The 17,118-nt window shown below is 40.4% G+C and overlaps 1 protein-coding gene across 3 annotated transcripts in view; it reads right to left on the minus strand.

Annotated features, from left to right (window-relative positions):
* ASB5 (ankyrin repeat and SOCS box containing 5) overlaps positions 1-17,118 on the minus strand; it is a 56,587-nt gene that overhangs the window by 6,563 nt on the left and 32,906 nt on the right. For 2 of the 3 annotated variants that reach the window (XM_013984005.2, XM_003133324.6), the window contains 4 exons: positions 4,926-5,005; positions 1,887-1,994; positions 511-661; positions 214-348 (listed from right to left, as the gene is read on the minus strand). In XM_013984005.2, the coding sequence (XP_013839459.1) occupies positions 214-348; positions 511-661; positions 1,887-1,994; positions 4,926-5,005 (474 nt within the window). Of the gene's footprint in view, positions 1-213; positions 349-510; positions 662-1,886; positions 1,995-4,925; positions 5,006-9,764; positions 9,948-17,118 lie in introns of those variants that run through there. The other variant, XM_013984006.2, reaches the window with a different exon arrangement.

The raw sequence follows: 17,118 nt of genomic DNA on the forward strand, positions 1-17,118 counted from the left end.
AGTAGGGCTTTTGGAGTTTTGAGGTGAAGTGGAGTTACCATAAATGAGGTCCTTTTTATGTTTTTTTTTTTAAGTTATATGTGAGAAAGCTTAGAATAAGAACATTTTTTAGCCATGAGATACAATTTTTAAAGAGGCTTATTTAGAGAAATAAATATGGAGCTGAAAAATGTGTGTGCACGGATAGAATGGAAGATGTTTAAAGGAAATTACCAGCGTAAAGAAGCTTCCGGATGCAATGGAACTGCTGGGACATACAAGCCACATACAGAGGAGTTCCCAGATGAGGAATGTCTTGGTCAACGTCTATGCCCCAGGATATCAGTATTTCTAGACACTCGTGGTGACCTGCCAATACAAAGGGGAGGTGAGTTTGTGTTTCCTTAATACTCATTCTCCCCCACCCCCAGGACCTTCCCTTAGGCATCCCCTTCCCTGTTAGTCACTATAATCAGGTCCTGCCTAATGCTGAAGGAACTCTCCCCTTGTCACTTGTCCTGTCACGGGTACCTTTGCTGGCGGCCTCATGTGTAGGAGAAGGAAGACAGGACTCCAGCTGGGGTTTGGCGCCGTATTCTAGAAGCAGTTCTGTGCAGCTTCTGCTGCCTCGTGAGCATGCATTGAATAACGGGGTCACACCGTCTATGGTGATTGCATTTACCTAAACCAAACCAGAGCGCTGAGAATGAGAGTCACAGAATCACACATCGTTCACCATGAGGCATTAAAAAGTTACAGGATCTGCAGACAGATCATTGGGTGGGCCCATAAATATATATAGATATATTTATGCCATTAATTATTAAAAAAAATTTTATTAGAGACTTTCCGTCATGGCGCAACGGAAATGAATCTGACTAGGAACCATGAGGTTGCAGGTTCTATCCCTGGTCTTGCTCAGTGGGTTAAAGATCCGGCATTACTGTGAGCTGTGGTGTAGGTCGCAGACACGACTTGAATCCTGCATTGCTGTGGCTGTGGCACAGGTCAGCAGCAGTAGCTCAGATTCACCCCCTAGCCTGGGAACTTCCATATGCTGTGGGTGCGGCCCTAAAAAACGAAAACAAAAACAACAACAACAAAAAAATTATTAAAGTGTAGTTGATTTACAATTTCTGTCAATTTCTGCTGTATAACATAATAACCCAGTCACACACACACACATATATTTATATATTTTTTTCCTCATATTATCTTCCATCATCTTCTATCCCAAAAGACTGAATAGTGTTCCCTGTGCTATAAAGCAGGCCCTCACTGCTTATACAAAGTATACTTAGCTCACACATTAGTAAGCAAAACTAGAAAACTTCAAGGGATAAATAGAAATCAGATGCGGTAGATAATCCACAGGAGTGGGCAGGCAACGAGTGAAAATCATGAAAAAAAAAAAAAAAAAAAAAAAAACAAAAGCTTAAGAGTCAAGAATCAGATACACAGAAACAAATTCAACGATTAGAGGTATCACAATTAGAAAGGAAACGGTACAAACATAATAGTGATGGCAGCTGTGATGAAGCTATTTTGCTGGTGGCAGTTTGAAAAGAAATTCTATTACTGAGAATTTATCTAAAAAAGTAATCCAAAAGATGAAAACATTAAAATATTACAGGCATAAAGATCTTCATCTATTGCCATTTAGAATCAGGACATCAGGAAAAAGCCTGAAGAATACTCCGTATTATGCAGCTTGCTACCTATTTTGTATTTTGGGTTTTTTTTTTTGGCAATAATTGGAAATCCTTCTTGGAGTTCTATGGAGGGATTTGAGAGCTTTATTTTTGTTTTCTTATTTTTGAAAGCTACTAAGAAGGCAAGAGAAGCAAAATGAGAATTTGATTCTCTTAGTCAATGTAGAGTGGTTCACACTTTTCAAAGGTACTTACGTTAGCTCCAGCTTGCAGAAGCGTTCTGGCACAGGCCACGTGATCTCCAAGGCAGGCTTCATGTAATGGGGTGACATGGTCTATGGTTACTGCATTGACATTATAACCCTAAATGTGACATAATTTTGAAACGTGAGCAGAAAGTCATTAAATTCTCTCTGTAATTGTCATTAGGGAGTAATATAAAAGATCAGAGAATCTCAAGCAAATCAGGTTTGAGTTGAGCAAGAACAGCCAGTTGTCAGCCCCACTGTTGTAACACCATCATATCTATACCCGATACTGTCTCAAGTAGTCTATCCAACAGATCTCTTTAAATTCTGCCTTCTTAACTTTGTTTTTTTGGTCTTTATGAATTGTTTTGGTTGCTATTGTTGTTACTTTGTCTTCTGTTTTTTAGAACTAAAGTCTGTTTATAGGCTGGATCACTTGTTTTGATTGAGGATATGAAATTACAAGTCAGCCCAGACTGGGGAAAAATACTCTAAATTGTAGTAAACTGCTTTGTGAATTTTATTTTATTTTATTTTTTTTTTTTTGCGAGGGCTGCACCAGCGGCATATGGAAGTTCTCAGGCTAGAGGTCAAATTGGAGTTACAGCTGCCAGCCTACACCACAGCTCATGGCAAAGCCAGATCCTTTAACCCCCTGAGCAAGGCCAGGGATCGAACCCACATCCTCATGGATACTAGTCGGGTTAGTCACCATTGAGCCACAACGGGAACTCCCTGCTTTGTGAATTTCTGTCACTAAATAGGTATGACTAGGAGTCCCGGTGGCCTAGCAGTTAAGGATTGGGGGTTGTCACTGCTGTGGCTCAGATTCAATCCAATGTCTGAGAACTTCTGTGTGTTGAAGGCATGACCTGCCCCCTGCAAAAAATAGGTATGACTATGTAAAGGAATAAAATTTTTTTTCTACTCTTCTAGGTTCTTTGCCTGGTCTAATAATCAAATTGACATGAGACTGATTAACAGAATACAATCAAGTTTAATTTCATACATATGGCGGCCCCATAGGTATAGGACCTGAGAAGCTGACTGAAGAAGGCCGTTTATATACTATTACAGACAAATAATTATTTGTGAAGATTTGACAAAACAAAGGGTTGGGGGCTTGGAGTAGCAAATTAATGAAAGTAAAGTTTGTTAACAGTTTCCTCGGCCCCGAATTCCCCATGTCTGGTGATGATAAGCATGCCCACCATTCCCTCCCCCTGCCCAGTACAAGGAGGACACTTTCCCACTGGAGATCTGCTTCCTGTTTCAGGAGGGTGAAGGAGGGTGTTGTTTCTTATACTAGTTATTTCTCAAGCAACTTTAATTCAAAATAATCAATACGGCACGTTTGGGGAAAGCCTGCTCTGAGCCCCATCAACTAGGCGACATGCTAATAGTTAAGAGCTCTGATTATGGAGCTAGAACTGGGTTTGAAACTCCGTAATGCGATAACTATTTTAATTTGGACAACTACTCGAATGCATAAATTTTAGGGTTATCATGTGGGTTAAATGAGGTGATGATGATTACAATGCCCAGCATATAGAAAATGTTTTATTTTATTTTATTATTCAATCAATAGTAAGTAAACACTTTAAACATTTTATTCCCATTAAACTAATGATATCAGACTGAAATCATTAAATGTGGCAGGATATGAGAGTGTTTGCCTTCTTGCTATTTTTGGTAAGTCATGGTCTTTTGACAGTCATGCCAAGCACGATAATAGGAAGATTTTTGTGGCCAAATTCCATAGCATATCGCTATGGTCTGCAATACCAGAATGGATGAGAAGAATCTTAAAATGAAGAAAGTAATCACTCCAAATCTTTGTCACTGGCAAATGGCAATTTTTTTTAATATATAATGATTTTTAATTTTTATTCCATTATAGTTGGTCGAATGGCAATTTTTAAGATCCCTTAAATTGTCCTTTCAGAGGTTTCAAACTGTCTAGCCCACAACCAGACTTAACTCCCAGTGGCTGCCCCTAGAGTGACCAGTGACAGAAGCCTCTGAGAAGGTCAGGATCCTGTCTCCCAAGTGCTCAGGGCAGCCTTTGACTCCTCTCACCTGGCCTGTCCAGGACATGGGCCGCGTGATGAGAAATAGCCTCAGATGACGCTCCAAGAACTGCCTGACCCTTACAGGGAGATTACCCTTTAGAAGTTAGTGATGTTTTTGCAGTTTTCATTTTATTTTTCATTGAATGTTGAGCAAACAACATGGTCCCATGGTGATCACAGAACCAGAAGATCCCCCAAGTGTCTTGTCCTACATCCCCACATCACATCCTCACATCCCAGGAGAGAAAAAGGTCCCCTGAGTCCCAGACAGGGACTTAGAGTGGGCAACAACCCTTCCTTCCTGGAATCATCGGAGAAAACTTGTCTCCCTGAGGCTGGGAAGCACCTGGCTGGACCTCCGGATCTGGGTGTGCATTTAAATCACGGTGGCCACGCCAGAGTCCTTTCTACTCCAGTAAGGAATCTGTGTTTTTCATTTTTCCTCTGGTGAGTCTGATGAGCAGACAAGTATAGAAATGATTGCTCTGTGGTTTTTGTAGGCAAGTCCCCATAACATAAGGCAGATTACCATCATGTAGAAAAGACTGTTTAGGCATCTGGTCCTAATGCCTCTTCTTGGATATTTTGTGACTGAACTAAGCCTACAATTAGTTGCACACATTGTACTAAGTTACATAGTTAAAATGCATAATGAACAATATATGTGTCCCATTACTTCTTGCTTAAATAGGTCTATTAGGGAACAAATATACTGTGTGAGAAATTTCAAATACTAAGACATAAGACCATGATGAAATATTTAAAAAGAATTTCAAAGATAAATGAGAAACTGTGGACTTAACTGATTAATATGAGTTAAAATAAAAAGACTAGTAAAATTATTTAATTAAGACAAATATTATTATTAAGACTAGTGAAAATTTATTATTATTTTTGCTTTGATTACCTTTGATCATGAATGTTCTATGTTCATGGGACCGGGGGCATATTTTCAACTATATGTTATATTTTACCTGTGATAATAATGTTCTTAAAGCAAGAAGACGACCTTGACTTGCCGCTTCATGGAGTGGTGATCGATCTGCCCAGGAACCTGCCAGAAAAGAAAGAAAACAAAAAAATCTGTGAGTCAGAGTAAACCCTGACTCAATTAATCAATTCAGTCAACTCCTGGGAAATAGACACTATTCAGGTATACTGTTCAGCAAGGTAACCAAGACACTTCACCATATCCCAGGAAATTTGATGCATATCCCAAGGGTCCAGATTGGCAGTTTTCAGATCCAGAGGGAAAGTGCCTATTCTGGAATTAGCCTGTCGCAGACCCACTGCACCTTCTGAATTGTTCTCCAAAGAAGAGGAGGATTAAAGTCACTATATCTGCCCAAAAAACCCCTCCTTGGTTTCATGGTCTTTCAGGGAGACCCCAGAAAACCCTTTTTTTACACCATGAGCAGAAACATCAGCTGGACCACTCATCTCTCCGCCCCTGAAACCTGCTCCCCCTGCTCTCTGAATCCCAGTTGCCCCATCCAGAGGTGTGAGGGGGCTTCAACTGTTCCTAGGATCTGAGCCCCACTTTTGTCTGAAACATGGGACAAACAGGGTGGGTTCTAGAAAGGGGGGTGTCACAAGTTGGGAGGGGCAGGCTCTCAGCTGTGTCTGAAATGGCTTGGGGGGGGGTCACTGATTCTCCCCCTTCCAGTGGTCAGGGATGGAGCTCCCCAATCCCGTGCCCTGGTGGATAAAGCACTGACCTGTCACATCCCCAATGTCCCCCTCTTTTGCACCCCTTGCATTAGAAAAACCAGTGCCCTCCCACATGGAAGTCCCCTTTCCCTTCTCTCCCAAATCTCTCTCAGCACCCAGAGGTACACCCACCCTCCCCATCCTTCCCCCGCTATGGTCCATCTAGGTGACTTTATAAGATACTGGGTTGGTGCACAGTGATCTCCTTGTAAACTGGACCAGCACTATTGGTTTTACTTAATGGAGATCATGTAGGGGTGATTAAATAAGCAGATTATGTGAATCAGAAATGTTATCTATTTACAGGGTATCATTGGCTGATAAATTAAAAGCAATGCTGACGAGACAGAAAATCTTCCCAAGGTAATGTGATTGTTTGCTAATATCTGTTTCCCTGTCTAGTACCTCTTCTGTCTTTTTCAGATCCATAGGATGCAATAAATATAGATAATTTTTGTAAACAAACTGCTGATCAGTCCTGATAAGTCCTGTAGCTGTTGTCAGAAAGATAAATTTCATGAAAAGCATGTCTAAAGCTTGTTTAAACAGGTCAGAAAAATGACTGGAAACATAGTAGGGTGTTGAACTTTTAGAAAACAGCTCATTCTTCTTATTTTTGTACCTTTGCAAAAGCCCACATGTGTATCTATGCTTCTGTACAATGGTCTTACATTATAACTTTGTCACAAGTGCGGTCCAAACAGTTCCACTACATAAAATGTGGGACACATATCACAAGTTCAATGAAATGACCAAGCGAGCCTGGTACAGAAGGCAGAGGTCAACTGCCAATCATCAGTCTTTTTACCTCCAGTGATATAATGGGGTTTGATTGAAAATGCAAGTCTTTCTCCTCCTTCCTGATGATTTTCCAGCAATAGAAATTGCAGCTGATGTTGAATAGTGTTTATTACTATGTGTATGATTCTGGTCTAAGCACTGGGTATGAATTTCATTTAATTCTCACAACTCTTTGAGGTATACATCATTATTATTTCTATTAAAGTTGAAGACATGGGAGCTGTAGAAGAAATGAAAACATCTAAAGAGTGTCACACAGTCTAACTCCAGAGCTGATGCTTCTCGTTACAACTGCACTGTCATTGTTTTGCCTTTCCATCTAGCATTATTTCCTGCTTACCCAAAGAATTAGTAAGCCCAATATCCAATTTTTTGTGCTCTCAACCAAACAGAGTTACTGTTGCTAGTTTGTGTATTTTTTCCAGGATGCAACACTCCTACATTATATTAAAAGCAGAACTGAATTAATGCACCCCAATAAATATTTGTTGATAGAACAAAATTTGGTGGCAAAATACTAATTTATAAGAAACTGAAACATTATGTTCTCTCTAAATACAAAAATGCAAGAGTCACCATCACAGATGATATTCTTTTGGGGAATAACTATGTTTCGAATTCCACCTTCTAAGATAAAATCCAGTGCTTTAAAAATCATACACAGAGTTCCCGTCGTGGCTCAGTGGTTAACGAATTCGACTTGGAACCGTGAGGTTGCAGGTTCGATCCCTGGCCTTGCTCAGTGGGTTGAGGATACGGCACTGCCGTGAGCTGTGGTGTAGGTCGCAGACGCGGCTCAGATCCCACGTTGCTGTGGCTGTGGTGTAGGCTGGCGGCTACAGCTCCGATTAGCCCCTAGCCTGAGAACTTCCATATGCCGTGGGTGCGGCCCTAGAAAAGACAAAACAAGACCAAAAAAAAAAAAAAAAAAAATATATATATATATATATATATACATCTGTTTTATCATTAAAATAAACAACTTGATTGCAGAGTGAAACTCCGGGGAACCTTGGAACATCTATCAGTGTTTGCCGAGACTATTTAAACAAGAAAATTACAATATTAACTTTCCAAACAGACTGCATGTATGAAACCACTATATTCAGTTTAATCAGCAGAGCAGTGGTAAATTAGTACAGTTTTAAATAATCGATGCTTAAAATATGTGTTTGAATTTAAATATTCATTTATAATATTTATAATGATCATGTGTCCCCTCCTGTATAATAGGTTAATAAATTTCATTACCCTAATTTCTCTCCAAGCTGTATGTTGAATTACATGCTCTCAGTTAACTATCACTGCCTGTTCTTCTACTGTCACTAGCTAATGTGGCAATTAGCCAGATGTTGAGATTGAGAAATATCTACAGAGATGGCCTTTAGGATTCATTTTGGACTCATTTCTTTCTAGAACATTATGAAAACATTTAAGGGGCAGCAAAACTAACAACATTTGCAGCTGAGGAATACTAGATATTCCTGTTTTGCATACAATTTGTCCATGGAAACAACAGCAATAGTCTTCTGAACAATTTCAGCATTGCTGGCCGGTGTTCACAAAAGAAAGAAAAAAAAAGAGGAAAGAAAGGAAAAGGGTCGTTTAGAAAATAGGCTACACCAGGGCCCAAATAAAGAAATGTAAATACTCAAATCTACCACCCATATCACCAACCCCCTTCTTCTCCCTTAAAACTGTCACATAGTTTTCTGTCTCCACTGTCATTTTCTTTATCACCAAGGCTTAAGTCCATTATGGTGAGGGGAAAAAAAAAAGCTGAAGCAAGATTTTCCTATGTGCATTTGCTATTATTTCTATTAATAGAACCACCACTGGCATGAAAAGGGAGTTAAATGTCACAGCAATCTGCAGGAAAGCATGGCTGAGGGTCAGTGAGGAAACCACGGAGAATATGTGGTGTTGGACGAGGGCTCCCTAAGAGCAGCTGCCCTGTCATTTCCTGGGGTGAATTCAGCTCTGCCCCTGCAGGGGACTCCTGCTGCCTCTTGTGCCTTAAAGAACAGGAGGCTGGAGCAGGAGGGGAGGAGAAGGAAATGGAGACCAGGAGGAAGTGAGAAATGAGATGTGGTTTGGAGCCCAGGAGCTCTCGGAGGAAAAAGACCTGGGGGCCAGGCAGGCCTGGCTTTGCCACCCAGCTTTGAACCCTGGTCCTCAGGAAGTATCTGACATCACTGTGGGTCCATTTGCTCAAAAGATAGGAAAAGCACTACTGATGAGACAGGATTGAGGGCGGGGGGCGGGGGGGAGGGCGAATTAGAAATGAGCTTACTCAGTCAGTGCACAAGAAATAGTACCTAGCAATCTCTGTTAAATATGAACTGATAAATGGGAGATTTTAATAGGAATTTTAGGGGAAGTACCAAAGTAGAGAAATCCATCTTTTCCAAAACTAGGGAAACTCAAGCCATAAATAACAGCATCATTGACCAGAATGATTTTCAGTGCTATCAACTTGATTAAATAAACCATATAAAGCAATTGAATGATTTATACATGTTTTTAAACCAACAATCGACACTGCTACTGTATTCTTTTCCTGAGTAGGCTATAAGAAACAATCATATCAGTCCATTAAGGAGTAATTTATAGTACATCCTCACTAGTCAACAAGAAAAAAAAAGCTTTTTGTTTTGAATTCTGCTTACTTAACTTTCAAGCAACCCCACCTCATTTGCTTCCTTATAATTTCGTAAATGAATTTCTAAAATTAATCTGCTAACATGTGAGAATCAAAGGATACATCATGCTCCAGTTTCTGTTTTGAATTAAATCTTCAGCCCTCCCCGTTGCTCCCTTTCAAAATCTGAAATTTTGCAACTGCGAATTTCTATTTGAATGCGTTCAAAATTAAATACCTTACCTCCCAGTATGGATATGTTTTATATGAGAAAGATTTATAAGTTTTCTCAAGACTGAACCAAAGACAAATAATCTTCATTTGCAGTAATTCAGTAATTTTACAACCTTGTTAGGCTTTAATGGGGTATCTAGGTTTTTTTAAAAAGTTCAATCTAACTCCTTAGGATGAATTATTCAGTGTGAAAATTGTTTTGCAAAATATCTCTGACTTTCACCAGGCTAGTCGAATGCCTACTATATGGGCTCTCTACAGCTACACAGGAGGTGACTGACTATATTTAGATACCACACTGGTTCCCAGGCATCTGGTATATAATTTACCCGGGGAGCGTCTGCCCTGTTCTATAAACATCCCATTAGCAGAGCAAAAACAGTCATGTCCGTACAGATTTACAGATTGGTAGGGGTCAGTACCATACCTAAATCACCGTCTCCCCACGGCACTTCAAGCCAGCCACTGGTGGAGTAAAGCCGACTCATATCTTTTTTGATCAGCATCAAAAAGAAAAAAAATTGCTTGTCATGCGCTAGCTCTACTCGGCCATTTTACAGAGCTCTGAGCTCCTTGTAACATGACCTTTCACTTCCCGAAAGAAAAACAGTTTTTTGAAAATCAGATCCCTTTTCAAAATTGCCTTTTCTTAGTGCTCACTGCTCTTTGAGCAATTGGCTGTTCCGAACTCTTTTTTTTTTTTTTCTTCCTTACAGTACATGCTCTGCAGTGAAATGAAAATATTAACAGTTAGATCTCTGCCCAGAGCTATTGTGAAACTATTTGCTTTTTCAGAAAGTCTCTGTCTTCTCCCCATCCAAGTCCCACTGATGGAAGTGGAAAGTAGATTTACTGGAGAGCAAGCCTAACAGGTTCAGGGTTTGAGTCACAACAACTTCTCAGTGATCTCAAAACTGGAAAGTCTGGCAGTTACCTCAAATAGCGGGTTCCAAGGAGAGGTGAAAAGCAATGACATCTTTGTAGATGAATCAGAGCACAAAATGCTAATACACTTCACAGCTCCCTTAGCTGTAAAATATCAAATCAGGAGTCTTCCTCATAATAGACGTGGATTTACCATGAAGCCAATGAACTTCAGAACCCATAACTTGCACAGCCACTTTCTAAGATTCTATGTGCAACTGATATCTAAATAGATATTTATTTGCCTTAAAGAAGATCCAAAGATGTGGATAAGCTTCAGACTCAACAACATCTGACCCATCCCTTTTCACAAGTTTATAAAATAATTTTAAACCCACTAGGCATTGACTGACCCCCACTGGGTACTTTTCTGTTCAGCCAGTTAATAGGGCCACATAAATCCTTGAGGACATGGTGGATAAGCAGGGAAGTAATGTGTTGCCAAAACCAGACTCTTCAAAGATGGAGAACTGTACTTGACTTTCCACTCTCAGAATATGTCCTTGTCTTTCATTTCCTGAGCACAATGTGGGTCCAGATCTGAAACCCCCAGAGAGAGCTGTACCTTGGGAACTGCGGGAAAAATATTGACTTGTATGGATGTGCAGCTTACTCTGACTGATTTCCTGTTCACAGTCTACGTGCCCTCTATCATCTCATAAGAGGACAGTGTATGGGCTGGAACAGAAAGAAATAACAGACGCATGAAAACATCACTGTGGTTTATCTCAAGAAAAAAGACTAAATTTTCAACAAAGTGAAGAGAGTGGTTCCCCCATGTATATCCAAAATCAGGAGAGAAAGAGAATTTAAGACCATTTTCAGAAGCTAGTGCTGCTCTTGGTGGCAATGATTCAGTTGTCCCCATTACCCGTTACTGATCACTGTGGACAGAACCTGCAGGACTCCACTAGTTATGGGAACTTTGGCAGTTATTTAATTTCTTGAACCTCAGTCTTCTCAACTGTAAAGGGAAGGATAATTCTAGCTCCCACATAGGATTATCGTGAATGTGAAAGTACTTAGCATAGTACTAAACACTTTTGAAACATGACAGTACAATCCAAATTCCATCTTAAACAAGTATCCCTGTATGTCTGCCCCACAAGCTTTTTACTACATCTTCTAAACAGGAGATAGAATAATTTAACTTATTTAAGATTACGAAGCTTTAACACATCTTATTCCTCTTAACCCATATCTCTATAGGAGATATAAATGGATAGGGAGGGAATGGTCAAAATTAAAAACAATTATCACATCCATATGGATGGCACTCCAATCTGTTAGCTCTTACCTGGCCTCTCCTACAAATTTTAGCAACACATTATAAAATTTACTTCCAGACATTCACCTAGATATTTTGCTGGCATCGTAATACATTTCTTTTTCTCTCTTTTCTTCTTTTTTTGGCCGCACCTGAGGAATATGGAAGTTCCCAGGTCAAGGATCAAATCTGAGCCGCATCTGCAACCTACACTACAGCTGGGCAACGTCAGATCTTTAACCCATGGTGCTGGACTGGGGATCAAACCCATGCTTTAGCAGCAACCTGGGCCCCTGCAGAGACAACAATGGATCCTTAACCTGATGTGCCACAGCAGGGATTCCTAAATACATTTCCAGCAAACTCATCACCTTTCGGAACCAGTTTGTTTTTTTGTTTGTTTTTGCCTTCTGTATTGGTTCAAACAGTGTTACTGATCCCTTGTCACCTGGCACTAACAATATGATCTTAGATTTAAGCGCAACAGTTTTCAAGGACATTTCATATACATTGACTGTTCCCTGTGCTTCTTCACAGGAAGGCAATTATTATTGGACTAGGCACTTCTGTTTAGTCTTTTATTTTTCATGGATCCTCATTCAAAGCTCAGTCCTGGCATCCCTCTGTACTCACTCCTGGGGGGATCTCCTCTAGTCCCACTGATAGAAATATCACCCACATGTTGATTACCCCAAATTTGTATCTCCAGACCAGCTCTCTCTTCTAAGACGTGTTTCCAGCTGGTTCTTTGTTTCTCTGCTTGGAGATAACTAAATAGACAATTCAACCTAACTTGCCCCAAACTGAATTCTTGTTGTGACCTTCCCAGATCTTCTCCCCATTAGTAAGTGGCAACTCCATTGTCCAGGTGCTTCAAGGCCAAAACTTTTGCATCATCTTGAATTTCTCTCTATTTCTCACACCCCACGGGCAAACACCAGGAAGTCCTGCCTTGACCATTCAAATATAATCCAGACTTCGACTATTATCTCATCACCTCCACCCTTGTCCAAGCTGCCATTATGCTCACCAGACTTATTGCAAATCCACCTGACTGCTCTGTGTGCTTCTGACCAAGCCCTTCAAACACTTTGTCCTAAGCCCAGGAGGCAGAAGGAGACTAAAAGTCAGAAAGTCTCCAGTGGCTTCCCTCCAGTAAAATCCAAAGAACTTATGACTGCAAGGGCCTCTAGCCTCTCCTCTGAGCCCAGGTTCTGCCTCTCTCCTCCCTCTAAGGCCCCAGTTCAGCCACACTGATCCCTTGCTTTTCCTCAAATGAACACACCCTTTATGTTCTGTCCACTCTGCCTGCGGGGCTTCTTTCTGAGAAACACACACAGCTTCCTCTCTGACTTCTGTTCTGCCCTGGAACTGCCTTGTGGGAGAGCCCTTCCATGATGCCTTTACATGAAAATGCCCTCCCAGTCCCTCCCCATTGCTCATTCTCTCTTGCTGCCCTGCTCTATTTTTCCTCAGAGCACTTGTGCCTGCTGGAATGTAAGATCTTAGAAAGTAGGACCTGCTGTTGTTTGCTCATTGCTATATCCCCAGTACCTGCTGCATCATAATTACTACTGATGGATAAATGTGCAGAGTCACATGAGTTGTAGAGACACGTTAGAGTTGGGTGCTAAAACTCCTTAGTCCATTGGTTCTTAAGCTGTAAAAGGCCTCTTGCCTTCCCCATTGGTGGACCCTTAGAGTACTTCCTGAAGCAATAATCTTGTGCTTCATACTCATTTATGGTGATCTATCTATCAGGCAGTTTTGACCCTTCTGGATGCTGGAGAGACACAAAGATGAATCAAGTATGGTCTGTGTCCACCTGAATCAAATTCGGACTCTACCTTCCCTGATGGTTTTCCTACAACCAGCCTCTAATATATGTTTGAAATAGTAGCAACAATATAGCAATACAACAACAATTGCTGTAGTCTTACCTGATTATGAAAGTGGTACATTAGGTATGACAATCAATAAATTACAAAACACATAAAAAAATCATAATGCTCATTTCTACATATAACCATTACAAACATTTGTTGTATATCCTTCCCAACTTTTTTCTAAATACACATTTTTTAATCAAGATGCAACCATCTATTCATACTGCATTTAACCTTTTGTTTTCATTTATAGATATCACATGATCATCATTCCATTTCACAAAATAGACTTCTACAGTATTTTAAATGGCATATACATTATAAATTAGTCATTTAAAATACTGTAGAATTATATGTCATTGTACAGGTATACTGCTGCAACACCGGACCCTTTAACCCCCTGGGCTGGGGACCAAACCCTTGCCTTGGCAGTGACCTGAATCGCTGCAGTCAGATTCTTAACCCATTTCACCTCAGTGGGAACTCCCAACAGTATTTCTTATCTTTGTGAATGTGTCTATCTTAGGGTAAATTCTTAAAATTTTGATATATGTCATCAAATTGCCTCTAGCAAGACTGAGCCTATTCACAATCTCATTAACAGTGCTGTAAAAAACTGAAGTTAAATCCAATGAAAGTTTGCCAAGATGTTTTCTTTTTTATAATTGAAGCATTATATTCTCATTATATTTTAATATATTTAATCTATGCCAAAGAAGATTGTGTGAAACTATTTGTTTGCACAAAACTAGATTTTTCTCATAATTTTATGGCTTATTCTCGACTTCCCCTGGGGTCTATCATCAGTGAAGATGGGTGAGACTCATCCAGGTGAGTTAATTTACTTATTTTTAATTTTTTTGCCACCTCATCCAATTGCGTCACATTGCTCATAACACCTAGTCAAGTGCATACTTAGGTGACTGACTCTTCATGGAGGAAATGGCAGAATGAGTTTCATTCTACAGTAATTACATGTTTTCATCCCGGACTTTAAAGACCCCCCAAGAATGATGAGACTGGTAATTACTGCTTCCTTTCGGCTAGCACAGCACTCAGAACATAGTAAGCACTCAATGAACACTTGCTGAATTGTTTAACTGTCTTCTTTGTAGTCTGTGCTAGTCAGTTCTCAATCTCTCCTGATAATAGTATTGTTAGAAAATAATTAAAAGCAAATGTATGTCAGGTTCTGGGTGGGGCGAAGAATCAAGTTGCTCTCAGCCTTTGAACAAAATACTAGTATTTTATTCTATTTTAAAACAATCTTTGCATGTTTTAAAGACTTATAATAATTCCTAAGAAATATTCATCAGACCCAAACCATTACACAGTAAATCCAATTCTTACACTTTAGGAGGAGTAAGAGGTCAGTTTTCTCCCTAAATCTGCATTTCTAATCTTTAAGTCTACTATCGACCATATTGATGTTCTACTAAAATTTATACTCAGTAATTCTGTTTTAAAACAGAATTTCCTTAGGCAGCTCCTTTTTCGTGCTAGAACATCACCAGAATGAGTACCTAGCTCATTCTCCTCTAGAGCTTCCATGTTTTTCTATGATTGAAATTAAGAACTTTGCGCTGGAGCCCTTTAGGGAAGGGATTCTATTATTCATTGTCTTGCACACATCAGCTTCCTACTTTATGGTTCAACTTACATGATTCAAACTTTTCACATTTAACTGCTTGAAAACAGTCTTTTCCTGCTTAAGCTTTCCTTGTTCCTGCACCAACTTAGAACCACCTGCTGAACCGGAAAGGTAAGCAAGCCGGAGACCACAAGTTTACCCAGGTGTTTACCACACAGTCATAAGAATGAGCGCACAGGTGCACTTTACACATGCTGGAAAGTGAAGGTACAGTGCTGCCCTTTGCCATGCTCTCCATTTCCATGTCAGAGTCTGCATTCTGGAAAGCACCCATCGGTTCAAGTTAGTATTTGCAAAAACAGGTCAATATTGTTTATTTCAGGACACCAACAGATTTGCAATGGCTGCTCTACTAACCTTGACTGGTCAGAATACCCCAGCTAGCTTTTCGCTTAGAAGAACATTCTTCTATACTCGCTAGCCTTCTTTTCGGGAGGATCTGCTTAATGCAGCTCCCTTCAACAGCAAGGTCTGCAGGCATAGTGTGGGTGACGTTTCTGCCCGGACAACCAGGGGTCCTAGGACAAGTGCTCCAGCCAGAAGAAGCGTCAGCAGCTGGATTTCTAACTACTCTTTTCCTTCCCTTCCGACTTTCACAGAGATTCTTGTACGCTACGTGGAGAAGAGCCTCCACATTGAGCTCTACACAGGGTGGGTAGGGGTGGGGGCTGGGCCAGAAAGGCAGTAGTTTTCTATTTTTAAAGTGGAGACTCAGCAACTGCCAGAAGTCTTTAACTGTTTGCGTGATTCAGAAAGTAAAAATGTGTCAAGTCGCCTTTCCTAGAGGGAAAACTGAGTAGAAATGAGCCCTGTCTTTAAAACATGAAAGCCTGCTTGAAACAGCTAGAAATCTATCCAAAATAAAACTGCATGTTAATGATAGGAAGACGACAGTGCAGCCAGAACACTCAGTGGTGACCAGGGACCTGTTAGCCTGTCTCTTCCATCCTGAGGAATAAATAGTGGATATGCCTTAGGGTCAGTCAGCTGGTAGCTAGCTCATGTTTTCACCTTGTAAAGATCTAAGTTTAGAAATGGCTTCCGTACAAAACCACAGTCCTCTGATTTATATAGGTGTCACTTCCTATTGTGATTTTTCTGGAGGTCATTTCTGGACCAAAAGACGTCAACTGTCAATTTAAGGACAGCTGAGATTTTTCACCCTAAAAGGCAGAGGAAAGTGTAGCTGGAGAGAAGAGAGGAAAAACCGAACATGTGCCTGGTATTTTTTGTTGGCAGGTAAAGCTGAGCAGGGTTTACATGGTCCATTACTGAGTCAAGAGCAGTGGCTGAGCCATGATAGGGCGCCAAGGATTAACTGAGCTGGTGATCCTGTTACACGGTATTAACCTATTGAGATGGGTCTGGATGAAGAATGGTCACTGATTCTATTATTGATATTTTTAATCACTATTAGGCTCTACCGTTTGCTGGTGTACACAGAAAAAAAATTATTGGCGGTATTGTCTTCCTATAATGAGCTGGGTAAAAACAAAAACATCTCACGAGTAAATTTTTCATGCATGGCTGTGTTAATATCCGCAGCCATATTACATTGCCAATATTTACTTCAAAGTTATCACGAAGAAATACCAAAAATATCTTTTTCTTATTTTGGATTAATTTCTAATCCCAGAAACTATATGACCTGGGGCAAATAGCCTACTGATACCTCAGTTTCCTTTCCTGTAAAATGAGGAGCTTGGAGAAGACGGCTCTTTTCTGACTCTAACATTCTTTGTTTGGGAGTATGGTACTAACACATACAGAGCAAGGAGTTGTGAGCTTGGGGCACTGCCACAAATCAGGCCAGACATTCCCAATAAAACTAGAGGCTATTTTTATGGGGGGCACACTCCTAGGTGGTATGAAAACCATGAAGGGTGGTCTAGGGAGGGGCTTATGGGGTCCATTTTATTTTTAGGAGCCAGCTGTTGTTAACTGTGGGGTCTTCACTCCTGGCTGGTACCCACGAGAGGAGCGTGAGGACCTATACCAGCCACACCGGTAAAAGTAGAGACCGATTTTGGTTTCTAAAAGAAACTTCGATTTT

Source organism: Sus scrofa, chromosome 15, assembly GCF_000003025.6.
Source record: "Sus scrofa isolate TJ Tabasco breed Duroc chromosome 15, Sscrofa11.1, whole genome shotgun sequence".
Classification (NCBI taxonomy): Eukaryota; Metazoa; Chordata; class Mammalia; order Artiodactyla; family Suidae; genus Sus; species Sus scrofa.